Here is a 15,247-nt window from a genome sequence, read left to right on the forward strand (position 1 = left end):
CTCTCCTCTTACCCCCTGCTGCAGCCACCCCGTGTCTCATTCCTTAACGCGGACCCTGTCCCTGCCCTAGGCTTTCACACCCTTTTAGGGGACCTACTCTTGGGATCGTTCTTCAGGTTTTTCAAAACATAATTTGTTTTGTAAAGCATTTAGGTTCTGTTTGATTGGACTAACATCATTCCTCGTAAAAATTGAATGAAATGTAGGAAAGGTTGCTTTCCTTTGGACCGAGAAAGAGCAGGAGCAATTGCGCCGCCGGATCCAGATCACCGACGGAGTCTTCCGATGGTGACGTGGACATGCAATAAAGCTCCAACAGCTGTGAGAGAGACTGAGATCCCATCATCAAATCCAATAAGAGGGGTAAAATTTCATTACAGATGTTCTGCTCTGGATATGACGGCTCCATCAATAACCGTCCCACGTGTGCCAGACTGAGGGTAGGGCTGACGCAGTCAAAGTCAGGCGGCATGGCAAAATCTGTGTGATTGTCTCAGAATCCCGCTCTCTCTCCCTTGCTCCCTCTCTGTCTCTGCCCCCCCCCCCTCTCTCTCTCTCTCTCTCTCACACTCATTCACTGTTACTCTCTCTCCTTCTCCCTTCAATAGAAATGTCCAGTCTTTCTTCAACGGAGCAGGGAATTACATCTCAAGTGGTCTGGTTCAATAGCGCTGTCCACTCCTAGGACAGCACATCGGCTTGGCTTTTATAAAGAACGGAAAAAGAGGTTTTGAGAGTTTTTGATTTTCTATTTCTCTCCTACAACCCTACCAGTGCAAATCATTTCAGTCACCCTGAACACAGCACACAGTTGGACATGAATAAAAACAAAAAGTTTAAAATTATACAAATTAAATGGAAATGTTTAATGAATATGCGTGCATTCCTGATTATTCAATACAGTGTCTGCAATATACAGAATGGTTTCAATAGATCCTCTGGGAAAACAGCTCTCATTTTCTCTCTTCCAATAATGACATTACATTTTCCACAACATCTACTGAACTGTAACGCCTCTATTCATGTGAGAACTGACTGAATCTTCATAAGCAGACAGTGAGTCAGACCATAGAGTTAATGAATAAACCCAAGACAGTTATTCCAGCAGCAGTTAAATTAATTCAAGAAATCCAGATTGGAGGCTCCATGAACGCACCCCTTCATTGCAATATTGGTGTCGCATATAAAGACGATACTGCACAGGCCATTATTGTCCTGTAGTCATTCTGTATAAAACAGCATGATGATTTTCTCTAAGATAACTAGATATGCTAGAGAGGATATAAGTGCTCTATAGTTCACCGTTTAGCTTTTACACAGACACACACACACACACACACACACACACACACACACAGACAATACACATTCAATGTTTCTGCAGTATTTAGTACTAATCACTGCCTGTGTTTAAGGATTCAATGATATTTATTTGTCCTATTCAAGATATGTAATTGTAAACAGTACCCATATCTTGAATAGGACAAGTAAAGATAATTGAATCCTTGAACACAGGCAGTGGTTTGTACTGTGTGTGTGTGTGTGTGTTTAAATCTATCTGACTCAGATAATCCCATCCCATGCTGTATATATAATCCATGAATCCAGAAAGGTAAACTATGACTACAACTCACCATGCGGTACAGTATATCATCAGCAAAAAAGCCCAGCTAAATGGTGAACTATAGAGCACTGACTAAACTCTATAAGTATGATGTTCGCTATTTCAGTGTGACCCTTGCGGCTGGTGAATGACAAATCACACACACACCCAAAAAATTGTGCAGGCAAGAAAAGTGCCACACAGGCAGGTGAATGAAAGCAATGGAATGATGGATTGGATTGGAGGATCCCCGGTCTTGTAAACCTTTCTGCTCTCTCCAGCATGTGCAAGGTGTTGATAAGAGACATCATCCCACCGGCTCATTAATCAAGTGTGAACGCACAGGAAACCTGACGCTTTTTTACTCCTCTGCCCCCGACCCCCCCCCCCCCCCCCCACGCGCGCTTCTATATTGAAAGGAAACAAACTGGACTCCAGCAGCACTCTTTTAAAATCGCTCCTCCAGCACATTTCCGTTTTGAGACACACATACACACACACACACACACACACACACGCAAACAGACTCATACCCTCCCCTCCTCTCTCTCACTCACTCTCTCACTCTTTCTCTCTCTCTGCCTCCCCTTCAATCTCTCTCTCCCTTTCAATTACTTATGCTCATGCGGCGGTAACCTCTCTCTCTCTCTTTCTCAATCTCTCTCTCTACCTCCCCTTCAATTTCTCGCTCTGCCTTTCAATCACTTATGCTCATATACAGTGATAATCGTGTCATTTTGGCTTTCAGCACTCTCTGCCCTCCTCACCTCAAAGCGACTCTGCCCATGTTCCCTGCTGTCCTGCTGCTCTCATAACGTCCTCATGTGTGACTTGTGTCCCGCTTGCATTTCTTGACTGCACTCTCTGTATAGATTCCTCAGCATAAAGGATCCCAACCAGATGAGAACAGCTGACACCCGTCTCACACTCAGTGGCACTCCATGGAAAGGGAGGGTTGATCAGTTTATTTACATTCACTACATGTCAAAACTCTTAATTTATCACGCACATTTGAAGGCCTTTATAGGCGGGCCACAGCCAACATTGTGTGATCATTCATTACACTTCATGATGTCATCTGAAAACTCAGAAAGAAGCTGACCAATCACACAATGCAGATTAATTGGGGGTGGAGGGGGGGTGGGGGGTAGTGGGTGAGCCTGTGGCGCGAGCAGCAGCTATAAAGGAGTAACTCTCCCAGAGGACCACACCAACTAACTCAAACGATGAGGAAGAACTCTCCCGCTGTGAGCAGCTCTGCTGGGGAGGTGAGAGTGTTGACCGGAGAGCTCAAGTGAGTGTCACGCATTTATGTGGTCACACGCAGGTCACACACCTCTGCGCAGGTGTTCAGGCATAAACACACTCCAAATACCGCCAGTGTTTAATCCCAGTCCATCGTGTTCTTCAAGTATCTTGTGTCACAGAATAGTAAACATGGGAGGAACTGAATTAAGCGAGTTTGCTTTTACATGTACAAGTACTTGAAGCATTTATGTATGTTTTTCAGTGAACCAGATTGAGACTTAGGTAATGAGACATGTTATGAATTACCGGTAGTATACTCTGGGTAGCTATGGTCATGTGTATATTCACTGTACAAAGCACACTTTGATACCACACAGGTTATGACTTTTCAAGCGGATGGACTTAATTTAATCTCAGTATACATTCTTTTTAAATATGTTCAAACCTTTATAGGCAAATATAAACGCAGATAACGAAGGCTTTCCACCGTATTCCCTGGCAACTTCACTTTTAATACACAAAGTTGGCTTTGTCTTCGAACCGTGCACTGTCTGTGCTCACTTGAGAAACATCGCATCATCTCCAATTATGGTGCATTATACTGTAGGTAACATCGGCTCCAAGAGAGAAAAACAATGTTTATATACACAGACAGAACTATACACACGTGTGGGTGGATGTTTGACTCCCACCCACTACAGACAACAAAATATCTAATGAGAAGCACTTCACATCGTCACCTTGTATTCTTTACTGGTCCTACCGTATGTCTGCTGAAAAAATAGATCACCCAAATCAAAAGAGCTGTATATAATGGTCACTGTTACTATACCAACACATATACACTGAATAGTTTAGATTTACACTTTTGAGAGGACAGAGAGTAATACTTCATAATTCTGGACCACCCAGAAACAGAAACATAACATTCAAGGTCTGTCCATCGTTGAAGAGTAAGTCAAGAACTGTTTCAAGACGAAACAAGTGTGACAAACAACTGCACTCTCTCTCTTTTTCTCTCTTATTCTTTCATTCCTTCATCTTTCTCCCGCTTATTCTCTCTGTCTCTCCCCAGTATCACGGCATGGGAGTAGAAGTCTGTTTTCGCGATACCTTGGGGTCCTTCAGTTTTCTGTCTCTGTCAGTGTTGCTGTGGTGAAAAGACGTACGTGCACGTTCACAGCAACCGGCCTCTAAGCCTCCAGCAAGGCTCCTCACGAGGGTCCAATAAAGACATGTCCTCTGGTCCAAAATGAAACATCAAATAAATAAGGATGAGTTTATGTCTCCGGTTGTATATTTTTCTCCCCTCACTCCTTTGTAAATACCATGTTGATACTCAGATATGATGACAGAACAAGTGTGCCCTGACCCTCCTCTCTCTCCAGGACCAGCTTGTTGAAGGACAGCCTTCTCCCCGGGTGGTTTTATAGGCCGGGGTGAGCCAGCGCCAGGGTCAGGCTTGACACTAGGACCCAGAAGCTGGCGCACTTGCTGGCGGACCCGTCCTCCGGTCGACCCTCGGATCTGCTCTGGCCATCATAGCCGTCGCTGGGCTGCAGCATCACCTGCAAAGACAAAGGTGAAGAAAGCACTTAGGCGCGACTCGAGCTCTGTTCTGCTTTAGTCTGCTCTAATTCACCAAGATAGGACGGACACTCCTTCCTGGAGAGCACACTGGATGAAAACACTGGAGGTGTTGAAGCATCAAATGTTTTGATATGCAAAGTACTGTATTTTGTAAGTAAGTAAGTACTGTAAGTTGTAGCATTGGTGCACTGTATGTATACTCTGTTTTGACACAGTGTTAGCAGGGTAGCAGAAGATAGTTCCAGTGAATTTGTCCGCTGAAACATTTCATTCAACAAACATTTCCAAGACAAGCCTGGAAATAACTGCACAACGGTTGTCAGTTAGCATCTTTAATATTTCATAACTTAAAACAGGTAATGTGTACATAAAATGTGGCTTCTGGTCTGTCCCCTTTAATTTTTAGATAGGGCTGTTTGTGTCAAAAATGTTCTATTTCCTTTATTAGAAAGGACCATGTAGCCATTAAGCGTGGCAAACAGCAGACAGGTATATAATGTGCAGTGCATTACGGAGAGGAGCAGAGCTCGGGCATCATCATCTGGATACTGCAGGCTGCCCCCCAGAGAGAGAGCGTGGTTACATTCACAGTGAAATGGTCTTATTATGCCCTTTCCATAAAATTGTTAGCATTGAATGTTTGTTTTTCTATTTTCACTTATTCATGTAACACCTAGCAAGCCATTTGCCCACAAATAACTGCAGCCTCCTCAATTTGTGGAGGCACCGTTTTCCCAGCGCAGCAATATAGAGGACATCACCAGAAACACGAAGCATTCCCCGGGCCTTTCCTTACCTGATCTTTGCAAATGTAGCCTTTGGAGAGATCACACTTTGGTCCATTTACCTGTGCACAGAGAAAGCGTAGTAATATGTAATCTAGCAGCCTCTTATCTTCTTGTAACAGTATCTCCAACACAACCAAGCGAGCCACATCAACACAGAGCTAAATGCTGGAAGGAGAATACCGTGGTTTATCATATTGGCTGTGCTCAGATGTTTTTCTAGTGATTGTATGTATAGCAAAGCTTGCTTTCCAATGTGTGTCCAAAGACAGTAATGGTTAAATGACAGTTGCCAAAAAAGCAATCGGTTGCTTGACAATGCAGCAAACACATCCGCAACTAAAAGCCAATTAATTAGCAGGGGCAGTGATGTGTGGCGGCAGCCTGTTGACATGAGTCCTGATCTTTGTCCACAGCCAATATCCACGCTCGCGCACGCATGCACGCACGCACACACACACACACACACACACACACACACACACACACACACACACACACACACACATTATATATATATATATATAGTGTGTGTGTGTGTGTGTGTGTGTGTGTGTGTGTGTGTGTGTGTGTGTGCGTGCGTGCGTGTGTGCGCGTGGATATTGGCTGTGTGTGTGTGCCTGAACACACTGCTATATATAATATATATATATATATATAATACTATACATAACTATATAAGTATACATATACTGTATATACTTATTATATATATACTTATATATATTATATGTGATATATATATATATATATATATATATACTGTATACAGTATATATCACACACATATAATATATACAGTATATATATATACATATATACACACACACACACACACACACACAGCATATACTTACTGTAGCATGGCCTTAGTTAAAGCGTACAGTATAGACAGTGAAAACCTTTCACTATTGATCAGCGCTTGGCCAATCCTTAACATATAGCTGAGCCTCCCAGAGCTGATTATTGCGTAACCCAAGGTTTGCTGATTTTTGTCCACAATCAATTATATTCAATTGAGCTGAAAATCAACATGGGGTGCCGGTAGTCTAGAGTACTCAAGCACACACTGTGAAAGGGCAAGGATAATTCTCTCGCACAATAGCCTGCTTACATAATGCATGAACCAACATGCCACTGCATGAAAGCACAGTACACAGTGTTATTCCCCAGATTCTCAGAAATATGTAGTAGGATCAAAGGACAACGGCTTTATGAATTCAAATCAGATTTCTGCAGAAATAAAGACACAAAACAAAGCTATCTGTACTGTGAGCCCGACACTGGCCTAGCGAGTAAGTTCATAATTTCCTTAGGCACTTTTAAACAAGCAGACAACAACAATAGGTTTTTTACCTGCATATACAATCTACTAAACTGTCAGTAATATCGGTAATGTCAGACTAATGTTTTTATACTTCCAGTCATTACATGAGAACAAACGTAGCTGGTAGCTGAGGTGCAGGGAAATGGACTGGAATAGAAACTCAGCTGGAGCGTCCTCCTGCCAATCATTCTATCTGGAATAGAAACTCAGCTGGAGCGTCCTCCTGCCAATCATTCTATCTGCCCACGCGCCTCATTTATCAAGCGGCACTTTGGTTTACATATGAAGTCTGAGACAGTCTGTCTGTTCCCTCAGTAGCAAACCAGATACTCCCTATAAGATATCATCCCTGCTAACTGGACGCGTGTGTGGTCCTCAGTGGCTATCTGAGATTTACATGGCCAGACAGGCCAATCTTTTGCCAAGAGGACTCAGACCAGTACTCCTCCAATTAATCTACGATGGAAGTTTGACAAGTTTTAATTGCCAGCCATAGTTGCCAGAGAATGCGGGGCCGCCCAAAATGTCCCCACTGGCTCTGTCTCTAATTATAAACTTCCTGCTTGAGTAATCACACGTCTTATTGTTTCCTAATTACCATTTTTACAATAAATTAAGCATCTCGCTGCAGCGGAGAGCCACAGAGCGCAGCATCAATACTGACACACACACAGAACCTTGGAGAAAGCAATTCCGCCTCGGCCCCCGCACCCCCCCCCCTCTCTGCTATTGTTATCAGCCAAGCTTGTTCATTAATTCTCAGCCTCACACCATTTTAAGGTATTAATTTGCTGTCTTTACCACAAAGTGGGTCTGTGTACGGGCAGACAGTCGGCGCAGGGAGAGAGAGATGGCCACTTAATACGTTTGAAAGCTTGTCATTGCTCACTGTTCAACATGTTAATGTTGAACGGTGAGCAATACTGCCATAAGCAATACATATCATTTCATGCTATCAAAGCCTTGAATGAAACATGGCGACATGAATACCTCTACGATAATCAAGGCATCGACCAACACCAAGCCTGCTATCTGGTACAAGCGTAATGATGGACTGTTGTGCCTAATTCAGTCAAGCCTGATAACTGGGTCTCAGAGATAGGTCAAAAACACCATTAGTCTTGCACTGAAGCGAGGCACCTGTGGATTTATGTGTGTGCAACAGAGCAATGCCTTCAGTGGTGGGGAAAAAACTGTACCCCAACTGTAGCTAACAGAGTACCGAACTAGGATCACACAGGATAAAGTGCTTTTTTGTGGCAGAGGGTGTTCATAAAACATTTTTGCCTTTTTTGAGAAAATGCAACGGTGCCTTTCATTTCTAAAGAATCTGAAAGACAATATTTCAACCAAATGTTATAATCTATCTTGCATCGTGGAGTATGAGTGATCCCCATGACCAGAATGGATTGCTGTAGGGACTACAGATGGAAATTAGCAGCTTGCTATAATCTGGCGTATTTACGATCACACTTATGTTTTTGTCCATTAATATGCACTATCCCTATATTAAATAAAATATATATATATTTTTTTTTTTTTTTTTGAGGTTAGAGATTGTGGGTTCGTCCAGACACACCACATTCTTGTTATGCACAATCTGACACAGCAGAGATCGGGACAGGTTTGATTGGGGGTAAATGTTGTGAAACCTGTTGCACCCAGGGGATCTGAGGTGCTCCTCCAGCCTTCCCCTGGACCCCTGGCTGGACGTTGCTGGGGCTGTCGGAGGGCTCCGAGGTGCCCCGCGTCACCTCTGACCCAGGCTTTGTGGACGGGGTGGAGGGGACGGACTCAGGTTTGTGGAACATGCTGTCTGCTCCATATCCAAAGGCTTGAATGGCATTTCCTGTAGGGAATAAGGATATAATGTCATTTCCTGTAGGGAATAAGGATATATAAAGTCCTTTATTCTCAATGGTGCCGGGGGAGCTAGCTAGCCAACAGACAGCTCTAAGTCAATCTCTTGGTCCTCTGCCCAGATTCTGGTGTGTGATCTATCAGTGAATCTGTCTTTGCTTTGTTGGTTAGATCGCTCCTCCTCTCCAAACTAGTTCAAAGTAGATTTGTCAGTCGATGATATAACTTAGAGCTTGCCTATACTGTTTTCTGTAGCACTACTCTAAGCCCATCATACTGTACATCACCTGCATCTTAACGGAGCAGGGGCGGCTATGATTAAAACATTTTAAACAGGACCCAGATCACTAGGGGGGCACAATTTGAAATGGGCTCCCAAATCTATGCTTAAATCTCTCCTTAAATCTATGCCTGACTACGAGCTTAACAACGTTCGCTCTACCATCTATTGATTTATTACAGAAACTAGGCTTCTGCATCATCTTAGAGGTCCTATGAGGATGCAGTGAAGAATGCAGTAAACACTGTTTACCCACAAACAGTTTTGTCCTTGACTAAAAATGACCCTCGTAAAAACTTTTCATGCTGTGAAACACAGTTCTGCTCAATTTGCAGCAGCGGTTTTGACCAAATGGTGGCATAATATCTGCACTCAAGTTGATGAGGCCTATTTGTTTGCCAGTTACTCCACACCAGAGACACAACAGAGGGATGGAATCCTTTAAAAGCAAATAAATTAGCTCATGGAGAGAGAGAGAGAGGGAGGGAGAGAGAGGGAGTGACCTAGCGGAGAACTATAGGGAGAGAGGGGGAGCGAAGGGGGGTTAGAGTGGTTGCGGGAGATGGGTGACAAATCCATCTCTTGTCAGCTCTGCAGACGGGTGCGGGGTGAACCAGGAGGACAGAGTACATTTTCACTTCAACCGGTCGTCCATTTAAAACACTGTGCTTGTTGCTTTCTGTTCAGGCGGAAAGAAGGCATGTAATTGCTTGGCAACCACCTCCATTATGAGGTCACTGCGCAGAGATGACTTTGAATAGATTTATGTGACTGATCAGATTCAGACCACTCAAACAAAGGAGAAATGACATTGTACTTTCCCACCAATGACAAATGAGAGGGAGGAGAAATACACATGCATAATCACACACACACGCATAATGTTAGTCCTGCAGTTCAGATTCTTAGTTTCACTGGACACTCATGCATTGGTTACAGATGTAGGATGCATAATAATAATGTGAGGAATGTGAAGCTTGAATGAAAATGCTTTAATTTCCACACGTGAAATAAGGAAGGACTAGCGAGGCAGGGATGTAGTGATTTGCATCTGGTTGTTTGGGTGCTGGTATAGCCAACATCAACCAACGAATAAATCTCTAAAGTTGGCTAGAGGGCTCCAGCGGAACATACTTTACTGCACCCGGTGTGTTCCACTCCATGATTTAGCTCATTGCCGACAGCGATTCCATTTTTTAATGACTTCACATTTTAACCCATGGGCATATCCTATTGCTGTTACCTTCAGGGTAACCAGAATCTGATTTTGCCTTTCATAAAATCGAAGGTATACATTGTATTCCTATGGACTGTTGATATACTCCCCCATGCTATTAGAAGAAAAGCCCTATCTACAGCAGTTAATCTGCTGTTCCCCCTGACTGCAAAGAGGACAGGCTGCATTTTGTGTTATTTTTCAAGACGCCTCTTCAGCTACAAGCCTCATCCTTCATGTTGCGGACTCAGCTAAAAACTGCACTCCAGCAATCTATTGAAATAGTCGGAGAGCATTACCCACCGAATGGGAGCATGTTAAAGGCAATGGTGTCTTGTACCTCTGATGACACTGACTGCACGCTTCATGGCAATAGCGTGGTGGCGGCTGGTCTTTTTACTGCTAAATGGTGTGGGGATGTTTGAGTTTACCACCCTTTCATAATTCCCTTGTACTGAATCCGTCTTTGCGTGCCTTTGCTATATGAGTGGCATTAAACATACTACATCTAAAACTGAACAGGATTTTTTGTTTTAGATACAGTACCAGCCAAAAGGAGAGATATTGAGAAGGGATGAGAATTTCTAAGGTAATATCTAACATTAATTCAGACTTGATCTGTCGACAAGGAGGGTATCTTGCTTTGTGTTATCGTGCCTACTGTACACACTGATTTATGGGCTGTGAGGGGAATGAGAGGTTGAACCAACAGCACGGCTGAGATCACTACAAGATCAGCCGTTCAGCAGAATTGGCGCACTGCACTGCAATCTCTGCAAGGCGCCGGGGTCTGGCTTCAAAGGGAGAACATGCAGCGAGTTCTTCGGTAGCGGTGAGCAGCTACCACACCGTTGCATCACAGGACGCATTGTAAATATTGAACGACCGCCGGGCCCGAGTCATACACCGAAAACACATTTCAAACGCTCGCACAGCGCCTCCCCGCACGGCACTTACTCAGGCAGGTGTTGTCGGTGAAGTAGCGCAGGAAGCCCTCGCACTCCTCTTCCTGGTTGCCGCTGCCTTTGCAGGTGCACCACGGGGACACGGTCCAGTTGCTGTGGCTGCCGTCTGCGTAATTAGGGGTCATGTCCGTCCCTTCAGAAATGGGGGTTACAGACATGACACACAACAGTCTCAGGGCGCTAATGGAAAATAATGGACTACATTTACTATAAACAGCACACCTGCGCTGGCCTGCGGTCTTATTAAACTGCCCACGTGGGCCAGACTGAACCGTGGAGGCGCAGGGAGAGAGATGGACCTGCGGAGGGTGGTGCATTGCTGACTGATTATTTTAGATGTGAAGTATCCATTCTCATATGGGTATGGAACATAACAGAGAGACCTCGCATCATACAATATTTACAACGATCGAACATTTTCAGCAGGATTCAAGGACCGTCAGCTTTCACCGCGGAAAACCTGTCAGTCAGGGTAATTAGTAAAAGGCTCGTATTGGGGAGGATGCAACGCCCACATGCCTTGTGTGAAGGACTGCATTGTTCAAGTTGAATAAGACCTCCATCATGGTGTACATGACTACACAGTACACAAAGTACACAGAGTCCTTTAATGCTAGCTGTAACAGTGATATAAGACTGTGATCTAAGACTGTGAAATAACCACAGATGGTTATTATGTTTTAACTGAGTAAACCCAGTTTTTCTCCTCCATCACTGTAGTGCCGGTGCTGGTGGAGGCGTAGACGTGGGAGGTACAGTACACACCTCCCAAAGCCCCTCACTTCTGTTGTACTTACCTATCATACCAGCGTAGGAGGCCAGGCAGGCCTGGTAGTTGTCCTCGTTAGGGCAGCTGCTCACTGTGTGCTGAGTCACCAGGCAGTTCATGTGAAAATCAGCCAGTCTGGACCTACACAGCACATACACAACAAGCCACCAGAGTGGATCAGCACACAGACACGCATTTTTGGCAACTCTGTTTCTCTGACAAAGCTGTCAACTGTGGCCAGCATGCTAATTTTGTGGTTACGAGTACAGGTGTCTTGCATAGCAACCGACGTGGTAATGTCTGAAAAGTGCTCCGGCATTGTCTTTAGTTTTTTACTTCATAGCTTTTGAGATAGATTTATTCATTACATTTCTGTCAGGACCAAATGATTGCATCTCTCGTTTGGCAGCTGTATGTGCTTATACAGGCCAGCTTGAACATTACCCAACTCAGCTCCCATAGGAAGGAGCTGAAAAAAGTGATAGTGTTGTTGTTTATGTGTGTCTCTGATAAGCTTGATGAGCTTGAAGTCAGTGTTCCTATCCATGGGCTAGCATCAGGTGTGTGCAGAGTTCTGTTTTTATGTGTCACCACTGCCCACTAAGAGCGAACGGTTCACCCTCCCAAGAGAGACCAACACTCAGCTCTCTTGTGCTCTCTCCCTTCCGCCACGTCCGTGACTTACTCATACTGACCTTCCCTGACCCCCTGTGCCTAGACTGGAGGTCAGAGGCAACTGCCCTGAGTGAGCGTGCCTGTATGCTAATAGTGCCAAGTCTAGCAGCAGGGCTACAGGCATTTTAACTGACTGGAAGCGGTAGTTCCAGTAGCATAATCTTTGGGCAAATGTGATTTTGGGAAGGGAGACTTGGGAAGGGAGTTGAGATAAGCGAGGTGTTGTTTTGTAATGCAATGTGCCTCTCTCTCTCTGTTGCAGTGGCTCTGTCACCACAGAATGAACGATCTGAATAGAAGGCTGCTTGTTATCTTTCTCTGTCCCTTTCTGCCGGCTTCTGAACGAGGAGTCGCAGAGGCTAGGGATTTGTCTGAGGGAGAATGATGAGGTAACACTCTCTGCAGCACACCAGCTCCTAGTCTCAGCTTCTAGTCCCAGCTCCTAGTCCCAGTTCCTAATTACAGCTCTTAGCCCCATCTCCTAGTCCCAGTTCCTAATTATAGCTCTTAGCCCCAGCTCCTAGCCCCAGCTCCTAGCCCAAGCTCCTAGCCCCAGTTCCTAGCCCCAGCTCCTAGCCCCAGGTCCTAGTCCCAGTTTCTAGCCTCAGCTCCTAGTCCCAGCTCCTAGTCCCAGCTCCTAGCCTCAGCTCCTAGTCCCAGGTCCTAGCCTTAGCTCCTAGTCCCAGCTCCTAGTCCCAGCTCCTAGCCTCAGCTCCTAGTCCCAGCTCCTAGTCCCAGCTCCTAGCCTCAGCTCCTAGTCCCAGCTCCTAGCCTCAGCTCCTAGCCTCAGCTCCTAGTCCCAGCTCCTAGCCTCAGCTCCTAGTCCCAGCTCCTAGCCTCAGCTCCTAGTCCCAGCTCCTAGCATCAGCTCCTAGCCTTAGCTCCTAGCCTTAGCTCCTAGCCTTAGCTCCTAGCCTTAGCTCCTAGTCCCAGCTCCTAGCCCCAGCTCCTAGCATCAGCTCCTAGCCTTAGCTCCTAGCCTTAGCTCCTAGCCTTAGCTCCTAGCCTTAGCTCCTAGTCCCAGCTCCTAGCCTCAGCTCCTAGTGTCAGCTCCTAGTCCCAGCTCCTAGTCACAGCTCTTAGCCCCAGCTCCTAGTGTCAGCTCCTAGTCCCAGCTCCTAGCCTCAGCTCCTCGCCTCAGCTCCTCGCCTCAGCTCCTAGCCCCAGCTCCTGGCCTCAGCTCCTTGTCCCAGCTCCTAGCCTCAGCTCCTAGCCTCAGCTCCTAGTCCCAGCTCCTAGCCTTAGCTCCTAGCCTTAGCTCCTAGTCCCAGCTCCTTGTCCCAGCTCCTAGTCCCAGCTCCTAGTCCCAGCTCCTAGCCTCAGCTCCTAGTCCCAGCTCCTAGCCCCTGTGGAAACATTATACTTTAAAACTTTATTATCATAAAAATCACAATCATCCATATCTGTTCTCTGTTATAAACCAGGCAGGGCTTCATGTGGCAGTACTGTGTTAAAAGGGTAAATCTGTTGTTGAAAGTTTTAATTTACATTGACATTTACAATTGGAAACACGTAAGTCACAGTAAGTCCCTTACCTCTTTGGGCCAATAAATTCCCAAATATGGACATGGTGTCGCATGTTGTGCAACTATTTGTTGATTGGTTAGGAAGACCACTCATGGTCAGCTTCGCACCAAAATACCTACTATAGTATAAAGGAAATGTCTTGGTATCTAAGATTAAGTGAGTTCACCCTTTATTGAATGCATGACAAATAAAGGATTCAAAGACGAAAGGGTTTTTAAACAAAAGTAACCATTTGGCCACAACACCCCAGCCCCTAGCCCTGGATCCAAGTCCCGGCTCCTAGCCCCAGCTCCTCGCCTCAGCTCCTCGCCCCAGCTCCTAGCCTCAGCTCCTAGCCTCAGCTCCTAGCCTCAGCTCCTAGTCCCAGCTCCTAGCCTCAGCTCCTAGCCCCAGCTCCTAGTCCCAGCTCCTAGTCCCAGCTCCTAGCCTCAGCTCCTAGCCCCAGCTCCTAGCCTCAGCTCCTAGCCTCAGCTCCTAGTCCCAGCTCCTAGCCCCAGCTCCTCGCCTCAGCTCCTAGCCTCAGCTCCTAGCCTCAGCTCCTAGCCCCAGCTCCTAGCCTCAGCTCCTAGCCTCAGCTCCTAGCCCCAGCTCCTAGCCTCAGCTCCTAGCCTCAGCTCCTAGTCCCAGCTCCTAGCCTCAGCTCCTAGTCCCAGCTCCTAACCCCAGCTCTTCAGCTTCTAGCCCCAGCTCCTAGTCCCGGATCCTAGCCCCAGAGCCAGCTCTGGCAAAGCTCCACTCAAGCTCACTTCATTACTCCAGCTCCATCTCCATCTGTACACTAGACACACACACACATGCACACACACACACACACACACACACACACACACACACACACACACACACACACAAACAAACACACACCCTCTCTCTCTGCCTCTAGCTCTCCCCCCCACACACACACACACCTGGGAGGTAGAAAATGCATTTTCCCCTCCATCACTTGATGAGAGGATAATGGACAGAAAAGAAAGTCGAGGAGGTAAGGAAAGCAAGCTGCGCGTCTCTGTTCTAGGTTTGTCCTTCAGTCAAATCCCTGGGTCCACTTGTGCAAGGCCTGACACTTTGTACAAGAACATTTTCACTCAGTGTATAGCGACTGGACACATGGAGCGACCACGACCACCGAGTTTCTTTTCCCAGAAAGCCTCCCCGACAATGACAGTTTAAAAACAGTAATTTAAAGTTAAAGAGTTGTCCAGATTGTTTGGACAATAGTCTTCCAGCGTCAAGATGCAGCACGTTTCAAGACTTCCATTATCCCCAGGCGAGAAAGGGCTGGTGAAATTACAGGCTGTCGAGCACACAGAGTTGTATGGCCATTTCAGGCACTCTGGGCCCTGGAAGGGGGGGGGGGGCACGGAGCCCCCCAGCGAGGTACACTCCTTTCATAAGTCTGATG

The 15,247-nt window shown here is 45.9% G+C and overlaps 1 protein-coding gene across 2 annotated transcripts in view; it reads right to left on the reverse strand.

The window, feature by feature from the left end:
• Positions 1 to 2,325: 2,325 nt before the first annotated feature.
• Positions 2,326 to 15,247, reverse strand: part of LOC311324952 (GDNF family receptor alpha-2-like) — a 57,543-nt gene continuing 44,621 nt past the window's right edge. For both annotated transcript variants that reach the window (XM_084457564.1, XM_084457565.1), the window contains 5 exons: positions 11,672 to 11,784; positions 10,867 to 11,007; positions 8,206 to 8,402; positions 5,238 to 5,288; positions 2,326 to 4,419 (listed from right to left, as the gene is read on the reverse strand). In XM_084457564.1, coding sequence (XP_084313690.1) covers positions 4,279 to 4,419; positions 5,238 to 5,288; positions 8,206 to 8,402; positions 10,867 to 11,007; positions 11,672 to 11,784 — 643 coding nt within the window. In that variant the 3' untranslated portion in view covers positions 2,326 to 4,278. The remainder of the gene's footprint in view (positions 4,420 to 5,237; positions 5,289 to 8,205; positions 8,403 to 10,866; positions 11,008 to 11,671; positions 11,785 to 15,247) is intronic.

Source organism: Borostomias antarcticus (assembly GCF_949987555.1).
Source record: "Borostomias antarcticus genome assembly, chromosome: 23".
NCBI classification, from domain to species: domain Eukaryota; kingdom Metazoa; phylum Chordata; class Actinopteri; order Stomiiformes; family Stomiidae; genus Borostomias; species Borostomias antarcticus.